This window comes from Saimiri boliviensis, chromosome 3, assembly GCF_048565385.1.
Source record: "Saimiri boliviensis isolate mSaiBol1 chromosome 3, mSaiBol1.pri, whole genome shotgun sequence".
NCBI classification, from domain to species: Eukaryota; Metazoa; Chordata; class Mammalia; order Primates; family Cebidae; genus Saimiri; species Saimiri boliviensis.
In genome coordinates, this window is record NC_133451.1 from 136549239 (window position 1) to 136569267 (window position 20029).

General features: G+C 42.6%; 1 protein-coding gene across 1 annotated transcript in view; it reads right to left on the reverse strand.

Moving 5' to 3' along the window:
* TRIM2 (tripartite motif containing 2) overlaps positions 1-19769 on the reverse strand; it is a 195299-nt gene extending 175530 nt beyond the window's left edge. Inside the window, exon 1 of the mRNA XM_074396811.1 lies at positions 19682-19769. Within this exon, the coding sequence (XP_074252912.1) occupies positions 19682-19747 (66 nt within the window). The 5' untranslated portion in view covers positions 19748-19769. The remainder of the gene's footprint in view (positions 1-19681) is intronic.
* Positions 19770-20029: the final 260 nt, after the last annotated feature.

Here is a 20029-nt window from a genome sequence, read left to right on the forward strand (position 1 = left end):
CAGGCATGAGCTGCCCCAAGCCTGGCCTTTCTGGGCTTTGAACCTGACAGTGGAGACACCGGGCCCTTCCAGTACTCCCTCCTCAACCCCTATGCCTTGAGTGTGCAATGGCACAGGTGCAGGTGAGGGAGATCAGAGACACCTAAACCCAGGCCGAAGAGTGTCACTTTGCACTCCAGTCACATCCCCATGCCTTCAGCTGGTAAGAACATTTTTGCAACCTGGTTAAATCAGGGACAATAACATGACGTCAATCATTTTGCACTGTGCCCAGGTTAAAATCCGTTCTTTTCCCAAGCCCCTGTGGATGTGGCCCCAAGGAGCCCATCTACCTCCCACATTGATGCACTGTGCTTGTTTCTCTGGCTCTAACTCACTGTGCTCCTTGCTGTTTCTGTTCTGAGCCTTGTTGTTCCTTCTGCCTGGAACACTCTTCTCCAGACCTCCATTACTGAGGTCTCAAAATATTACACTTGACTCCTTTTCGAACTGCCCCCTCTAAAGCCGCCGCCGTCCTCGCCTGAGTCTGGTTATTCTCTACACTCCTATCCTATTTTATGGCCACTCATCACTGTACGGCAGACAGACACAGGGATAGAGTGATATCTCCTGTGTCAGGCACAGGGCAGGCACGCAGTGGGCATTCAGCACACATTTGCACTGAATGAACAATTATGATCTAACCCAGAATTCCCAAATCTCCTGAAAATTGAGTATCAACTCCCTTCCAGGAAGTATTTCCAGAGTTAGTTAAAAAATCACTGTAATAAACAAATGGCATGGTTTCTCAAAAAAAACAAAAAAAATCAATATCATTATAAAAGGGGAGGTGGGACTATGAGAGAAACTACAAGAGATGTAAGCAAATACAACGTGCACATAATTTCCATTCTGATTCCACAAACTAACTGCAAAAAGACACCTTTGAGGTAATCAATTTGAATATGGGCTAGGTATTATGTTATATTTAAAAATTATTGTTAATGTTACATATAATTGCATGGTGGTAATTTTTAAAAAATCCTCATCTGTTAGTTATCCATACTGACATATAAATCAACATATTTAAGATTTTCTTGCTGGGCGCAGTGGCTCACGCCTGTAATCCCAACACTTTGGGAGGCCGAGGCGGGTGGATCACGAGGTCAAGAGATCGAGACCATCCTGGTCAACGTGGTGAAACTCCATCTCTACTAAAAATACAAAAAATTAGCTGGGCATGGTGGCACGTGCCTGTAATCCCAGCTACTCAGAAGGCTGAGGCAGGAGAATTGCCTGAACCCAGGAGGCGGAGGTTGCGGTGAGCCGAGATTGCGCCATTGCACTCCAGCCTGGGTAACAAGAGCGAAACTCCGTCTCAAAAAAAAAAAAAAAAGATTTTCTTTATAATACATTAGCAAAACAAAACAAAACAAAACAAAAACCCCAAACCAAAATACAGCAAAAAGTTGGGATGGGGGGAGGGACAAAGTTGGCAAAATGTTGGTAATTATTGAAACTGAATTTGGATTCATGGAGGTTTCATGCATTTTCTACTTTTTGTAATTTTCCAATTTTCCAAAAGAGACATATTTTAAATGTCACTGAAGCCCTTAAACCAGGATGTACCATCTTTTTTCCATTAATCAATTCAACTCAACTCATATACATATGTGATATATATATATATATATTATACATATATATATATATATATATTTTTTTTTTTGAGGTGCAGTCTTCCTCTGTTGCCCAGGCTAGGGTGCAGTGATGCAATCTCAGCTCACTGCAAACTGCCTCCTGGGTTCAAGCTATTTTCCTGTCTCAGCCTCCTGAATAGTAGGGTTACAGGTGCCAACCACCACTCCTGGCTAATTTTTGTGTTTTTAGTGCAGATGGGGTTTCATCATGTTGGTCAGGCTGGTCTGGAACTCCCAACCTTAGGTGATCCGCCTGCCTGAGCCTCCGAGATTGCTGGGATTACAGGCATGAGCCACCACACCCAATCTCAATTCATACTGATTGAAACTTTGCTGTGTTAAAGTGTGCTGATAGGATTTATGTAGCTCTGAGGGGTACAGAGCTACATCAGACTCAAATATCAAGTATGTACAAGATAAGTATCTATAGCAGTTTGCATTTGGCCACCTGGGCATGGAAAACCCTGACTCTTCCCAGATGCTGGATATGCTGATTCAACAAACTCTTGGGACCTGCTGTCTTGCAGCCTTGGTCCTAAGGCTGACAACCCACCTTTACTAAAAAAGGGAAGGTGAGACTATGAAGCCTATCTTGGGAAAGGCATTTACTTTTTCCTCATTTATAAAAAGCAGCTAATGATAGTTAGGAGTGTAAAGTAAGATAATAATAGTCTTAGCCTGGTGCCAGCCAAGTCTACTGATTAGGTGTCAGTGTTTATGGCTAACGGCGTATCTAGTTGGGCAGCCCACCAGTAGTCCTTTTTGTGACTAGAAAAAGGTGTCCCTTTCTCAGGACTGGCATAGCCCTCAACAGGGTGAAGGGCTTAGTGAGTGAAGGGACAGCTGTTTTTACCCTCTTGGCTGAGCTCCCTGGCATAGGGTTCAATCTGGACATCATATACAGGGCCTCTGAGTAAGTTTCTCAGGCTCACCCTGATCCCCACCAAATTTCCCAAGAGGAGCAAAAGCTCCAGAGCTTGCCTACAATTTAGCATGTGGGTGAATGTGCTTAGCATTCAAAAAGCAGTTGCATGGTAATAACCAGCTTGTGCTTGGGGGTTGCTGTGGTAGAACTTCAGGATTGAAAAAAAAGCAACTATGGGCAGATGCTTTGCAACTAATCTGCTCCCCCCCAACCCCCAATACCACCCCTCTTATGGCCACACTGCCCTGCCACCATCAGTCTGAAGCTCACCAGGCTGGGATCCTGTTAAACGTGCCATTCCTAGTGTTCAAGGGATACCAGACAATTATATTGATTAGTTTAAAAACATATTCTAATGAGCATATTCATATTCACTAAAAAGTGGCAATAGGGATGGTGACTAATTTACCAATGTAGATTAATTTGCTTGTTACAATCAGAATGAAAGATACTTTATACATGAGGTTGATTAAACCTTGTCTTGTCTCTTACTCTTCATGGACTTCTCCTCCCCCTCCCTCCTCCCCCTCTTCCTCCTCCTCCTTCTTCTTCTTCAGTTAAAAGGCTAACACTGTTATCTTCAACAATCAGGCCATTCACTTCAGCATGTATTTTGCTATGCAGTGGATTGAAATGTACCATCCACATCCCAGCTGCAGGCGCCATTAATACTTCCATGGATGGCCACACAAGTGCACATCTGTTTTTTAGATGCAGATGAAGTTAGAATGTGCCTGATTGTAGACGGCCATTGCAGAGAGACACGTGCCTCACTCAAAGTGCTGTGCTATAGAGGAAAATGAACATGGTTCACGTGTCCCATATTTAGACATGGAAAGATGCCACATGTAGACATTTGGAAATCTTAAAAATTCAAATACATTCCAATTATAGACTATGTGCAAGGCTGGAGAAATATTTTACAAAGTTGGTTCTTTTGTCAACGTTAGAGTGAAGGATCACAGAGAGCTGTCATCAGCATTAAAATCTTTACAAACTCTATGGCTTTAGTAAAACATCATATAAATACATTTTCATTCATATATACAATATGCACACACATATAGTTGTACACAGGTACAAAACTTGAAATACACCAGAAAAATGATAGGTCAAAAAATGCCACCTCAAATAGGCAAATGAAATTAAATCAAAGGTTACATATCAAAGTAGATCGTAATAAGCAGAGCACATTACACAGTTGGTCTTAGACTAATTTGATAACTAAGCCTGTCTCCCAGATAACAAGTGTAGAGAATTGTTAAATAAAGCAAATAGGATACGCTAAATGCATACATTAAAGCATCATGTGTGTCTACATTTTCTGAGGCAGATCAATCATAGTGAAGTTTCTTTCAAGACTCTGCCTAAAATACTGGCCCCAAGTGTGTCATGAATAACAGCCTCTCTACTCTTAATATGTCTCAAGTTCTTGAGAAGAGAACAAGATGCCTCCACTGCTGCAGGACTTTTTTTTTTTTTTTTTGAGGCAGAGTCTTGCTCTGTTGCCCAGGCTGGAGTGCAATGGTGCTGTCTCAGTTTACTGCAACCTTCGAATCCCAGGTTCAAGCAATTCTCCTGCCTCATCCTTCTGAGTAGCTGAGACTATAGGTGCGTGCCACCACATTGGCTAATTTTTGTATTTTTAGTACAGACAGTGTTTCACTATGTTGGCCAGGCTGGTGTTGAACTCCTGACCTTGTGATCCCCCTGCCTCAACCTCCCAAAGTGCTGGGATTACAGGTGTGAGCCACTGCACCTGGCCAAAAGATTTTTAAAGAATCAAATAAAACTCTTAAAGAATCTTGAGTAAGTGCTAGGTTAGAGCTGGGAAGAATCAACGCTTTGAGAATGTATTTTAAAGACCTTTTTTTTTCTGAGATAGAGTCTCACTCTGTTGTCCAGGTGGGAGTGCGGTGCAATTGGCTCACTGCCGCCTCAGCTTCTCAAGTTCAAGTGATCCTCCTACCTCAGCCTCCTGAGTATATGGGACTACAGGCATGTGCCACCATGCCCAGCTATTGATTGATTGATTGATTAGTAGAGACAGGGTCTTGCTGTGTTGCCCAGGCTGGTGTTGAACTCCTGAGCTCGTGTGATCCTCCTGCCTTGAACTCCTGAGCTCAAGTAATCCCTCCCAAAGTGCTGGAATTACAGGTGTGTGCCACCACACCCGGCCTTAAAGAACTTCTAAAGATGCAATTAAACCAACTACTATATGCAAATTTACTAATTTAAGAAACACTATTTTCTATCTCTAAGCCTACTCAACTAATTTTCTTTGATTTTTTTTTTCCATAAAAACTTTTTTGACACTCCCCTCCCTCCCCACCAAACTGGTGTATTTTGTTTGTTTTTTTGAGACAGAGTCTTGCTCTGTCACCAGGTGCCAGGCTGGAGTGCAGTGGCGCGATCTCGGCTCACTGCACCCTCCGCTTCCCGGGTTCAAACAATTCTCCTGCCTCAGTCTCTGGAGTAGCTGGGACTACAGACGCATGCCACCACACCCAGCTAATTTTTATATTTTAGTAGAGGCGAGGTTTCACCATGTTGGCCAGGATGGTCTCGATCTCTTGACCTCGTGATCTGCCTGCCTCGGTCTCCCAAAGTGCTGGGATTACAGGTGTGAGCCACCACATCTGGCCCACCAAACTGGTTTTATTTGGGAAAATGAAAAAATATTTTGAGTATTTCCAAGAAAGTCTCTACAGTGTGAATCCCAGGTAATCATGATTATCTAATATGTATGTTATTAAGATAATTTTCTACTAACTCTGTCATTCCCACTGCTTGCCTTTGGTCACTGCCTGTCTTTGGTCACTTTTATTTTTCTAGTTCCAAAGCTATAAATGCTCTTTACACAAATTCATATAATATCCTACCACAGAGAAATGTTATTTAACAATTTAGTATCATGCCAGATGGTTTCCTAGGAAAACATGTTATCAAAACAGTGCTTATTGAAACAAAACAATTTATGTAATTTATTATTTATTTTGCCTTCTTACCAAGAATATATCATGGATAACTTTCCTTATAGAAATACTTAGTTCTATAAGCTCATTTGTGTGTGTGTGATTACATACCATGCTATTTTATGAATGTACCACAATTTATTTTATTTTATTTTTTTTATTTATTTATTTTTGAGACAGAGTTTCTCTCTCCTTACCCAGGCTGGAGTGCAATGGCGCGATCTCGGCTTACTGCAACCTCCACCTCCTGGGTTCAGGCAATTCTCCTGCCTCAGCCTCCTGAGTAGCTGGGATTATAGGCACGGGCCAGCACGCCCAGCTAATTTTTTGTATTTTTAGTAGAGACGGAGTTTCACCATGTTGACCAGGATGGTCTCGATATCTTGACCTCGTGATCCACCCGCCTTGGCCTCCCAAAGTGCTGGGATTACAGGCTTGAGCCACCGCGCCCGGCCCAAGCGATTCTTTAATTTTTGTATTTTTAGTAGAGACGGGGTCTCACCATGTGAACCAGCAAGGTCTCGATTTCTTGATCTCGTGATCCGCCCGCCTTGGCCTCCCAAAGTGCTGGGATTACAGGCATGAGCCACCGCGTCCCGACTGATGATTTTTTAAAAGAGAGAAAATGGGTGGTGGCGCGGGCCTGCAGTCCCAGCTACCCGGAAGGCTGAGGCAGGAGAATCGCTTGAACCCAGGAAGCGGAGGTTGCAGTGAGCCGAGGTGGCGCCGGGACTCCAGCCTGGCGACATTGCCAGACTCGGTCTCAAAACAAACAAACGATCAACAACAACAACAAAAAACTATAAGTAAACCAAGAATTTCGTAAATGACAAAGGGATTGGCAAATGAGCCTCGGAAAGTACATGTTTCTATATTTCATGTTATCCAACACATATATTTCCAAGCCAGAAAATCTGCAGAAAAGAAATTCTGGGCGGAGGGATTGAGGGTCACTTTCAACAACCCCTGCAAGCCTAGGACCACTGGGGGATGGAACCCCATGCCTGTGTCCTTTGAATTAGGCGCTGTTTGTGAAGGTTTGACCGAAGTCTGCATCTTTTTTCTCCTGCCCTTTTCTCCATTCAGTTACTGCAGAGGGCGTAGGATTCATTGCACCTCCACAGTTTTAAAGATTCCATGCTAATTCTTAGTATGGCAGTAAACTGAAAACAACTTGGTAAGACTGCGGGAGTAAAGTCAAACATGAAAACTGATTAAGACTTCAGAACAGGCTGTGCGTGGTGGCTCACGCCTGTAATCCAAGCACTTTGGAGGCCAAGGCGTGTGGATCACCTGAGGTCCAGAGTTCAAGACCAGCCTGACCAATATGGTGAAACCCCGTCTTAAAAAAAAATAAAAAGACTTCAAAACAAACATTGTTTCTTTGCCATTTTGTTGGACAGTTTTTGATCCTTCTGAAATAGAATATTTTCATTCAGGACTTCTTTCCATGTTGCAATTTGCCATTGCATCATCCTCAAGTCATGGTATGTTTTTCAATGGGCTATTTGTTTTAGAGACTTTTTTCCTTTTCTTATTGCCAAATTCTGTGAACAATGAATTACTTCAGTGGGAAACGCCATACCATCTTCGAGGCAAGATCATGTGTGCAATTGTATTCCTCTGTGCTTTCATTGGTTTGGTTATGTGTTATAAAAGAAAGCATTCTTACAGTACAAAACTGGTAGACCGTGATGGAAAGAAATAAAATCCAAACATGGTCTTTACCTCCCTGGACCTTATGCTATTCACTGTTAGTGTGGAGTCACCAACCACAGGGCTTAGGGAACTTGACCAAGGTCACGCAACTAGTAACGAGGAGAGCCAGGATTTAAACTCAAACATTCTGGCTGCAGGGTCCACACTCTTGAGATCACTCAAAAAAAAAAAAAAAAAAAAATATATATATATATATATATGTGTGTGTGTGTGTGTGTGTGTGTGTGTGTGTGTGTGTGTGGCTAATTTTACCATACACACCCAGCCAGATCTGTGGTTAAGTAAAATGTTGAAAAACTAACAGCCACTACTCAAAAGGAGAAATTTAATCTGAAGTCCCAAACAGACCCCTGGGAGGTGGAAGCATACCAAACTGAAAGCTGAAGATTAGAGTGAAGTCTGTATACCGAATGGTAGGCGTTCCGGATTCTGTTCCCTTTCATGCTCCTAGAATGGTGGAAGTCACTTTTATCTACCCAAAGCAGAAGCATTCTTAGGAGGCTTCTTAGTCTTAGAAGAAACTAAATGGTCCCATTAAAAAAAAAAAAAAAAATATATATATATATATATATATACACACACACACACACACACACACACACACACACACATCTGGGCATGGTGGCATAGGCCTCTGTATTTCCACCTACTAGGGAGGCAGAGGCAGGAGGATCACATGAGCCCAGGAGGTTGAGGTTGCAATGAGCTATGATTATGCCACTGCACTCCAGCCTGGGTGATGGAGTGAGACCTCATCTCCAAAAAGAAAAAGAAAAAGAAAAAGGAAAGGAAATGAAGGAAGGCCTTTCCAGTACTGCCTTTTGGGTTCACCCAAAGAAAAACCTAGATTACTGCCACATCACCCTACAAAGGTCTACCGGTTACCAAACCTATCAATCACACAGACTCCAATCAAGTGTATGGAGTCTCATTTTTTTTTTTTTTTTTTTTTTTGAGACGGAGTTTCGCTCTTGTTACCCAGGCTGGAGTGCAATGGCACGATCTCGGCTCACCACAACCTCCGCCTCCTGGGCTCAGGCAATTCTCCTGCCTCAGCCTCCTGAGTAGCTGGGATTACAGGCAAGCGCCACCATGCCCAGCTAATTTTTGTATTTTTAGTAGAGACGGGGTTTCACCATGTTGACCAGGATGGTCTTGATCTCTTGACCTCGCGATCCACCCGCCTCAGCCTCCCAAAGTGCTGGGATTACAGGCTTGAGCCACCGCGCCCGGCCCTGGAACCTCATTCTTAAATACAAGTGGACAGTCAGAGATCGCTAGACCATTTTCAAAAAGAAAAAGTCTGAAGCAAACAAAAACAAACAAATAAACAGAAAAAAGGAACTCAGAGGACACAAAAACAATATAAGGGGTAGAAGAAAAGTGTTTTAAAATTCACTATATTTAATATCTTTAGAGTAAAAAAAGATATTTCATGCATGAAATAAGAACAGGATATTTTTTAAAAAAGAACAAGGAGGCTGGGCATGGTGGCTCATGCTTGTAATCCCAGCACTTTGGAAGGCCGAGGCGGGTGGGTCACCTGAGGTCGGGAGTTCGAGACCAGCCTGACCAACATGGAGAAATGACGTCTCTACTAAAAATACAAAAATTAGTTGGGCGTGGTGGCATGCAACTGTAATCCCAGCTATTCTGGAGGCTGAGGCAGGAAAATCACTTGAACCCGGGTGGCAGAGGTTGCAGTGAGCCAAGATCGTGCCACTGGACTCCAGCTTGGCCAACAAGAGTGAAACTCCATCTTAGAAAATGAAAAAAAAGAAGATAGCTTCCCATAAATGAGAAGCATATACTTCCGTATTTAAAAGAGCCAAGAGGCTGGGCACAGTGGCTCACACTTGTAATCCCAGCACTTTGGGAGGCCAAGGCAGGTGGATCACGAGGTCAGGAGTTCAAGACCAGCCTGACCAACATGGTGAAATCCCGTCTTTACTAAAAATACAAAAAAAAAAAATTAGCCAGGCACGGTGGTGAACACCTGTAATCCCAGCTACTCAGGAGGCTGAGGCAGGTGAATTGCTTGAACCTGGGAGACAGAGGTTGCAGTGAGCCAAAATCATGCCACTGCACTCCAACCTGGGTGACAGAGTGAGATTCCATCTCAAAAAAAAAAAAAAAAAAAAAAAGCCAAGTGATTAAAATAATTAATGGAAAAATCCCTCAAATCATGGCAAGTCACCGTGAAATATGAGAATACACATTGAGAAAAACAGCTGACAAGGAAGGAAAAGGAGAGTGGGGCTGGCTGTGGCGGACCCAGCAGCAGTGGTGGAGACTAGAGGAATACAGGGCATAGTGGAGAGTGTTACAGAAGCATGGAGTCTCCTACAAAATTCTGAAGAAAAACTTTTTTTTTTTTTTTTTTTTTTTTGAGACGGAGTTTCGCTCTTGTTACCCAGGCTGGAGTGCAATGGCGCGATCTCGGCTCACCGCAACCTCCGCCTCCTGGGTTCAGGCAATTCTCCTGCCTCAGCCTCCTGAGTAGCTGGGATTATAGGCACGCACCACCATGCCCAGCTAATTTTTTGTATTTTTAGTAGAGACGGGGTTTCACCATGTTGACCATGGTTGGTCTCGATCTCTCGACCTCGTGATCCACCTGCCTCGGCCTCCCAAAGTGCTGGGATTACAGGCTTGAGCCACCGCGCCCAGCCGAAAAACTATTTTTTAACTGAGGATTCTATATCTAGCCAAACTATGAAGGATTGGGGTAAAATAAAGACATTTTGACACTTTGGAAGGTTTAGCTGGGAGGATGGCTTCAGCCTGGGAGTTCGAGACCAGCCTGGACAACACAGTGAGACTCCATCTTGAAAAACAGACAAACAAAAATAGCCAGGTATAGTGACATGTGTCTGTAGTCCCAGTTACTTGGGAGGCTGAGGCAGGAGGATCACTGGAGTCCAGGAGGTCGAGGGTGCAGTGAGCCATGATCATGCCACTATACTCCAGCCTGGGCAACAGAGTGAGACTCTATCTCAAAATAAGTAAATAAAAATTTAAAAGTTAAAAAGCAAGGGGCTCAGAAATTACTTTCCATGTACCCTTTCTTAAGAAACTACTGGAAGATTTATTTCAGAAAAACAAAATTAAACCAAGAAAGGAAAAGATATGGGGTTCTAGGAGAAGAAAATCTTATGTAGAAGAATTACAAAAGCAAGCCCCAAACAATAGCATCTTGGGGCTGGAATAAAACCATTTCAAATGGGTAGGACTGAGAACTGCGAGTGGAAAATCTCAGAGGGAGTAGAGAGGTGGAACCCATAAAGTATTTGGAATGTTTTGAATAAAACAAAAAAGTTTAATATTCATGCGACATATCCGTTGGAACACTTGAAGAAAACTAACAATAAACCCATTGAAAATCTAGTAGAAAAAAATGAAGTAATAATTAGCTTTGGATTAAAAAAATCCAGCCTATAGTAGAAAACGTAACTATAGTAAACTATTTGACTCAGCAGTGACAATATTTACATGGTCCTAGTAATAGACTGTACTATAAGTAAGTTATGGGAAAGGAAAGACAAAGTACAGTGTAGGAGAGAAAGCTAAGTTCTCATCTACTATAACTGAGAGTCAACAGATAATACCAAAAACTGATCAGTAATCAGTGTTATACGTATATGTAAGGACACTTCAGGAAGGATATATGAGAGGCTGGTAATATGGTTGCCTGCCAAGAGAAAATCTGGGAGGCTTGGGACCAGAGTAGGCAAGAGACTTTGATTGTTTTTATCTTTTTTTCTTGAATGTTGAACTATGAAAATATATTACCTATTTTAATAAAAAGAAGGAAAAATGTAAGAGAAAAAAGATAGTTTTTAGAAACATGGAAACAACTAGCAGAAAAATAGCTAAGAATGTTGAAAGGGGCTGCCTTTAGGGTAGACGTCCAGTAAGGAGAAAGAGACTGCTGTATTTAGCTCTAAGCTTTTAAAAGTACCACCTTATTTTAAGAAATTGAGTCCATGTGAGCTGGGCATGGTGGTTTATGCTTGTAAATGTCATCCCAGCACTTTGGGAGACTGAGTTGGGAGGATTGCTTGAGTCTAGGAACTCAAGGTTACAGTGAGCTTTGATTGTACCACTGTACTTCAGCTTAGGTGACAGAGAGAGACCCTGTCTCAAAACAAAACAGAACAATTAAGTGCATGTGTTTATATAAGTAAAAGTTATTAAAACAATGCTGGAATATGAGAACTGCTTTTCGGGGAGAATTTAACTTAATTGTACAGATAAACTAAATTAGGTAAACACAAACTTGCCACAGTGACACTTGTGAAATCCCAAGCCAAGTGAGCAAAATGCTAATACCCTTAATAACTGTTTTTTGTTTTCCCACAATATTGTCTTAAACAGTAGTCTAAAATGGATTTGTATGTGAATAACAAAAATACAGCTGAAATCACAAAGTAGGGATATGTTTCCTAGGCTTCTTTAGTTAGCAGCACATGTTTTGAGATGTAAACCTAGGTTAGGTGCAGTGGATCATGCCTATAATCCCAGCACTTTGGGAGGCTGAGGCAGGACGATAGCTTGAGGCCAGGAGTTTGAGACCAGTCTGGACAACATAGTGAGACCTCATCGCTACAAAAAATAATAATAATAATAAATTAGCTAGGCATGGTGGCTCATGCCTGTAATCCCAGCTACTCAGGAGGCTCAGGTGAGAGGATCACTTGAGCCTAGGACGTGGAGGTTGCCAAGATTGTGCCTCTGCACTCCAGCCTGGGCAAGAGAGCAAGACCTGTCTCAAAGAAAAAAACTGACATAAATCTAGAATAATCCTATCATAATTTTAGAGAAGCAATAATCTACAAGTTTCAGATATTTACAGTAACCACTCAACTGCATTAGATCAACTAAACAAAGTAGTCAGCTGTGGCTACATATACTTGGTAATATAAAAGTTATTTTTTTCCCCATAAATTCTTAGAAAAACTAGGTTCTTACATGATAGGATTCCACCTCCAAAAATCTTACCTTTTAGAAAGACATCCTTTTCACCCTCAATTCTGGAGAGCATGGTACATGTCCCAACCTGTTTCTCTAATTTCACATAATTCACTGGCAACTGATCACTTGGGCACAAGTGGCCATATGAAAATTCCCCTCGGCGGCACAGTGGCTCAAGCCTGTAATCCTAGCACTTTGGGAGGCCGAGGCGGGTGGGTCACGAGGTCGAGAGATCGAGACCATCTTGGTCAACATGGTGAAACCCTGTCTCTACTAAAAATACAAAAAATTAGCTGGGCATCGTGGCGTGTGCCTGTAATCCCAGCTACTCAGGAGGCTGAGGCAGGAGAATTGCCTGAACCCAGGAGGCGGAGGTTGCGGTGAGCCGAGATCGCGCCATTGCACTCCAGCCTGGGTAACAAGAGCGAAACTCCGTCTAAAAAAAAAAAAAAGAAAAAGAAAATTCCCCTCAGGTGGCATCTTGGGTTCAAGCCCTATTGGAGCTGTTAGAGCTGCCTCACTGGGAAGAAGAGGCCTTCCTATTACTGAGGTGTGATGTTAACTCAGGCTACAACAGAGGCCAATGCCTGAAGTCCACTTGCTCTGCCACAGTTCAGAAACTACTGTTTCTCATTTACTCACTCACTCATTGTAATGGCTGATTTTATGTATCTATGTGCCTGAGCCATGTGGTGCCCACATATTTGGTCAAACATTATTCTGGGTATTTCTATGAGAGTCTTTTTGCATGAGATTGGCATTTTCATCAGTAAAGCAGATCACCCTCCATAATGCAGGTGGGTCTTATCTAACTAGTGAAGGTGCCACTAGAACAAAAGGATGAATGCTTTCCTGTGTAAGAGAGAACTTTCCAGCAGATGGTCTGTGGACTTCCGCTGCAGCATTAGCTCTTCCTGCCTGAAGGTTGAAGCCACAAGCTGTGGCTCCGAAGGCCTTGGAATTGGAACCCTGGCTTTCCTTGGATCTCTAGCATGCTGGCCCACCCTATGGATTACACATGCCTATCTCCATAATCATATGAGCCAGTTTCTTATAATAAATCTCTTTATATATCAGTATCCACATCCTCTATATCTGCATCATCTGTATTTCTGTATATATATATCTCCCACTGGTTCTGTTTTTCTGGAGAACACTGATACACTCAGTTCAAACAAATATTTCTTGAAGATGTACTATAAGCCAAGCAGCAAGCTAAATGACTAGGTGCCAGAATAAAGAGTTAAAACTACAGTCCTTACCCTTGAAAGTTTAGAAATTTGGCAAGAATGCAGACAACACATAGCTTTTCCTTAAAGTAAGCTGGTCAAGTTCGTCCCACACAGAAAGAATGTGCACATGAATTTCATTTAGGAGGTTTACGTTTAATCATAATCAGAGTCTGGCCAAATGTGCTTAAGCACTCATTTTTTTTTTTTTTTTCCAGTGGATGGAAGTTTCCAGTGAAATATTGCAACTTTTCATTCCCTAATAAGTTAGCCACAGAGGACAATTGTACATTGATTTGCTCTTGATCCACAGAGCAACGCTTGCTAATGCTTTTGTCTTAGACATAATTGACCATCTTGGAATACTGCCCAATATTCAGTCATCTAGGAAATTTGTTGGACCTGTGTTGTAGCGGTTGGCCTGTGAGAACCAAATGCTACAAAGAAAACTAATAAGTGTACTAGTTTTGTCTGTGAGAGTTCTTTGAGCAGGCACCATTCACTAAGCAGGGAACTCTAAGGGGAGCAGAATATTCCAAAGGATTCTGCTGTGCATCATGTCATATGTAGAGTAATATCAGAAAGAGCAATGCCTTTAAAGTCAGATATGACTCCAGCTCCCGCACCTGCTTCTGAATAGCTAGCGACTTTGCAGAATGTACTCAATCTTTCTTTCTTTCTCTTTCTTTCTTTCTTTCTTTCTTTCTTTCTTTCTTTCTTTCTTTCTTTCAGACGGAATTTCACTCTTGTTACCCAGGCTGGAGTGCAAGGCGCGATCTCGGCTCACCGCAACCTCTGCCTCCTGGGTTCAGGCAATTCTCCTGCCTCAGCCTCCTGAGTAGCTGGGATTACAGGCATGTGCCACCATGCTCAGCTAATTTGTTGTATTTTTAGTGGAGACGGGATTTCACCATGTTGACCAGGATAGTCTCGATCTCTTGAGCTCGTGATCCACCCGCCTTGGCCTCCCAAAGTGCTGGGATTACAGGCTTGAGCCACCACGCCTGGCCCAAAATGTGCTCAATCTTTCTAAGCCTGTTTTCCCATCTCTAAAATGAGGACAATACCTTTTCATAGAATTCCTGTTAGGGCTGAATGGGATCATGTATGCACAGTGACAGGAATGATGCCTACTATATAGCATGCATGTTCAATTCATGGAGGTTCTTTCTTTCTTTTTTTTGGAGGTTCTTTCTAGCACAAAGCTTTGGTGTATCTTTGATTCATCTCTGGGCTTGTAAAAGCAGTAGGGGCTGGTTATAAACATTTGCTTGCAAAGTGTTTCCATATAAATAGAGTGTCCATCTCAAAATTTTGTATTGCGGTTTTAGAACAAAGGAGCTGTTTTAGTCTAAAGTACAACAAAATCTTTGTTCCTCAGGATACTAGAGAATGAGCAGTAAATGCATGTCCAAAGAGTCTGGTCAATGAAGAGTTAATCACACTGGTGGGACGAGCATGCCCAGTCTTCCTCTCTCTCCTTCCCAGGGAAACAGAAAAATGCAATTTGAAAGAACAGAAATTGAAGTAATTATTGTTTGTGAGCCAGAGAGCTAGCTCCCAACCCTTCCCTCCCCTTTTTAAAATTGAAGCCTGCCCAAGCATGGTGGCTCATTCCTGTAATCACAGCATTTGGGAAGGCTAAAGCGGGAGGATCAGATCACTTGGGCCCAGGTCTCAAACGAGACCAGCCCTGGGCAACATATGGAGACCCTTGTAGAGACCCTTGTCTCTACAAAAAATAAAGAAATTTAAAAAATTAGCCAGGTGTAGTGACGCACACCTGTAGTCCCAGCTACTTGGGAGGCTGAGGTAGAAGGATCGCTGGAGCCTGGGTGGTTGAGGCTGCAGCTAGCCATGATCACACTACTTTACTCCAGCCTGGGTAACAGGGTGGGACCCTGTCTCAACACAAACAAAGAAAAAACTCCTTGAGGCCTAGATGGCCAGCATGGTGGCCCATGCCTATAATCCCAGCACTTTGGGAGGCTAAAGTGGGAGGATGCCTTGAGGCTAGGAGTTCAGGATCAGCCTGGACAACACAGTGAGACCTCATTTCTTAAAAATGAGGCCTGGAAAACTCTAAAAATCTTAGTATTAGCTCACAAGGCTTATTTGTTTCCTTTGAAGAAGCTAAGGAGATTGGTGATTTTTGCTAGACTGTCTCAAAAGTGTTTATTTCTAGAACCTTGAAGCTTTGTTGTATCTCGGATTCATCTTTGTGCTTGTAAAAGCGGTAGAAAAGCGTTAGATAACACAGCTTATTCTACTCAATTATAATGTTTAACAAAGATTAACTCAAGGGAGTTAAGGAAAGAGGAGAGGAAAAGCAGGGGAAATTTTCAGAGATATAGTTCACTTAGAAGGTCATAAAAAGATGGTTCAAAATGCAGTGTAAAGATGGTAACTGACTCGTAGTCTAAAAATTGCGCTAAACAGTTCAGGGAAGTTGTAAAATAGAGACACAACAATGGAAACATTACTCATCACCAAACCAAAAGCATAGCAAAGTTGTAACTCTTACTTAAAATAGCTAAAAATAATGGATTATGGAAAAATGTTCAAGAATATCACACTAATGGAAATAGATGATTCATATGTATTTGATAAATATTTTCAAGCACTGAATTTTATAAAGTTTATTTCTTGTGTCATCAACTAGTAGGCATAGCTTATTATGTTATTAAACTCAGAGCTACTGTTAGCTCTTCAGAAAGGCTGGAGATAATGCAGTGCTGACTGTAGACCACACGGCTTACTGACAAACCATCTTGGGAGATAGTCTTCTTACAGATTTAGAAAAGTATATTCAAATTTTGATGAATCTTTTCAAGTGTTAAAGTTTGAGTTACAAGCACAAGAGTAAAGAAAAAAAAATCTAAGCAGAGATTCAAATGGTCATATAAAAATTTTTAGGCCAGGTGTAGTGGCTCATGGCTGTAATCCCAGCACTTTGGGAGGCTGAGGCTGGAGGACTGCTTGAGCCCAGGGATTCAAGACCAGCATAACTAACACGGAAAGACCCTCTCTCTTCAAAAAATAATTTCAAAAAATTAGCCAGATGTGGTGGTGCACATTTGTGGTCCCGGTACTCAGGAAGCTGAGGCAAGAGGATCACTTGAGCCCAGGACCAGGCAGCAGGAGCCATCATTACGCCACTGCACTCCAGCCTGGGTGACAGAGTGAGATTCTGTCTCTACCAAAAAAAAAAAAAAAAAAAAAAAAAAATTTGTAAAAATTCAATGAACTTTTAATGTAAAGTGGTACAAGTAAGCTTTTACTTCCCAAAGCCACCATAGGGTGGCTTCATATGGTCTTGAAAACAAGTTCAAAGTCCTCATTCTGATACTGAAGTGAAATAGAGTCCCATTTTATGTCTTTGTCCTGAAAACAATACTCATCACAGATTAATCATCTATATGCAATTAACAGTGCTGGACAATTTTCTTAATCCTTAGAACAACCTGCAATGGCTGGGAAGTTCATTTACAGATGAGAAAACTGAGACACTGCATCTTTTTTTTTTTTTTTTTTTTTAAAGATGGGGTTTCACCATGATGGCCAGGCTGGTCTTGAACTCCTGACCTCAGATGATCCACCCCCGCCTCGGCCTCCCAAAGTGCTAGGATTACAGGTGTGAGCCACCACGCCTGGTAAGACACTGCAGCTTAAGCAAATTGCTCAAGGTCACACGCCTTTGGAATACAAACGCCAACTACTGGTCTCCAGAAAGAAAGCCTGTCTTCTGTCTCCCATGTCGAGTGAGTTGCCAAATCCATGCTTGAGTCACTGCTCAAGCTGTTTGCCTTTAGGTGAAGAGCATCTCCACCTTCTCTGCTTATCCTTCCAGTTCTAGATCACCCCTTGAAGACCTAGAGCCAGCACTTGTAACCTGATTGTGTCCAAGAATGTCAATCTCCCCTCTTCTAGCCTGGTGTAGAACAGGTTATCCGCCTGCTTGTCCCAGAATTTGATTAGCCAGTCTAGCACTCCACCTGATACTGTCTTTGTTTTATTTATTTTATTTTTATTTTTTTGAAACGGAGTTTCGCTCTTGTTACAGGCTGGAGTGCAATGGCGCGATCTCGGCTCACCACAACCTCCGCCTCCTGAGTTCAGGCAATTCTCCTGCCTCAGCCTCCCGAGTAGCTGAGATTACAGGCACGCCCCACCATGCCCAGCTAATTTTTGTATTTTTAGTAGAGATGGGGTTTCACCATGTTGACCAGGATGGTCTCGATCTCTTGATCTTGTGATCCGCCCGCCTCGGCCTCCCAAAGTGCTGGAATAACAGGCTTGAACCACCGCGCCCGGCCCTGTTTTATTTTTTATCTGTTTTTAATTGGTATAAATCTTTCTTCTAAACATGATGGCAAGAGATATTTTTTAAAAATTGTCTCATGCTTCCTTTTAACTCTTAGTAGAATAAGCTAAGTTTTCTGCATTTTTGTTGCTCATTATATATCACTATACCTTAAGAGGAGAATTTGCTTTTTGATTTGCCACTATATGATGATGAAAATAATCTACTTTAAAGAAAATGTCCAATGAAATCATTTTTATAAACCAATTATAGTTCATAGGATTGCATAATTGAGCTTTACTAATATTAATTTAATATAACAAGAATTATTGATCATTCAGGGCAGGAATGAATCGAATACTTGCATTTTAGCCAACAGTATAAAATTTCCCCTTCATTGATTTTTCTACTACCATCCTGACAAGGTTCAAAGCAAAAGTCTGGAGTTTTACTTTCTCTCTCTGTCCCTGGACACACTTAAGTAGATCTTCTGTTAAGCAGTAAATTTGCCAGAAAGAAAGAGCCAACAGGAAAGCTCTCAAATAAACTGGATAAACTATCTCAAGAAAAAACACGAGCTGATTGTGTAAATCCTGGCTGACAAGCCCGTCAGCCAGAATTCTCCATAGGGAACCTGTCATTATCAAGCCAGAAATGGGCAGAGCCTGACTTTCTAGGCGCCAGTGCAAAGCAGTGGATGATACTTAATCACCGCCCTGGACAGGAAGACAGAAATATAGATCCCCCAGGTTGGTCCCATGCCTGAAAGGAACATGTAGGAAGAACCCTGCGTGCAGCCCATTTTGGGGCACAGCTGTGAGGCTGCTTAGTGGCTTGAAGTGAGGCACTGTGAAACTGTTAAATGGGCCTCAGAAAACCCCACTAGACATCCCTTGGTCCTTGGGATCTGGTCTAGCTGGAGGTAGAGGCTGATGTGGTGAAATGTCCTGATCTATGATTCCAGAAAAAGAATCAACCACTTTTTTCAGGCAGTCACTGAGAGAGAGAGAAAGAGAGAGAGAGAGAGAGAGAGAGAGAAAGAGAGAGAGAGAGAGAGAGAGAGAGAGAGAAAGAGAGAGATTATGCCAGGGTAGAGCATCTCAGCCCCAACCTATGGTTTTGGCAGCTCAATCAATATTGGGGCTAATATGGCTTCTGCTCCTCCAAGAAACATTTCTGTGTTTGACAGAATCCAACCAAACACCTGGATCTTACTTCCTTTCCTTTTCCCTGGGCCATTTATACATTCTAACTTCAAAACTACTTTTCCCTTTTCATTGATAGTGACATCTTTGGACCACAAGCCAAAGATCTGACTTTGGAGAACCAGAAGGCAGGCAAAAGGCCTGAAGACAGCATGGCCATGGCTTTGGGAGGTTTTTTGTGACCTTTGGAGGGAAACTTGTCACCTGTTCACAGTCACTCTGCTTTTGCCTCCTTAGCCTGTGGGAACTGAAAACAGGCAGCTGCTTGAGGATGCGGGTTTCATTTATATACGGTGCAACCTTGCTAAACAATGCCGTTTTGAACAAAGCTGGCTTCTGTGTATCAGCACTGGCACCAGTGCCCATCTCCTCTGTGCCACATCTCTGCCACCTTGCACACACAGGTCTCTGTGCCACCCTGGAAGGCTCTCAGTGCCTCATCATTGGGAAGGAAGGGAGGTGTCACCCGGGTCTTAGCACTACAGCAGGGTGGGCAGGCAGGGGCGGGGAACACTGGAGAGGCAGGTGATCTGCCTTCCTGTTACTTCACCACCCGGCCCCACCACCCAGAGTACAACAGCCCTAACCCGCAGAGGAGAGGCAGGGAGAGGCCAGCCAAGGCACAGTGCTAGTCCTCCTGGATTTTTTTTTTTTTTTTTTTTTTTTTTTTACCTCTGGCCAAGACATTCTCGTCCGTGCAGAGAGTTGTCGAGTGCTCCTCTTTGGTGATGGAGACATACTATATTCCACGGCTTGTGTGGCTTACAGAAGGCTAGAGGGAAATTCAAGAGATGTGTGAACTCGGAATTTTGGAATCTCATTTGTAAGAATCATACTTCAACATTGGTGCTGCTTATAAGTTCGTATGTATGGTCAATCCATATTTCTCCCCTCCCCTGCAACAGATGGGGCACCAGGAGGCAGTTTCAGGACACTTCCCAGGCCTCCTGAACCCCACTAACTCCATCTTCACCACCAGTGGAGGCAGCAAGGGAGCTGTGAGTGGTGGATGTTGGGGAG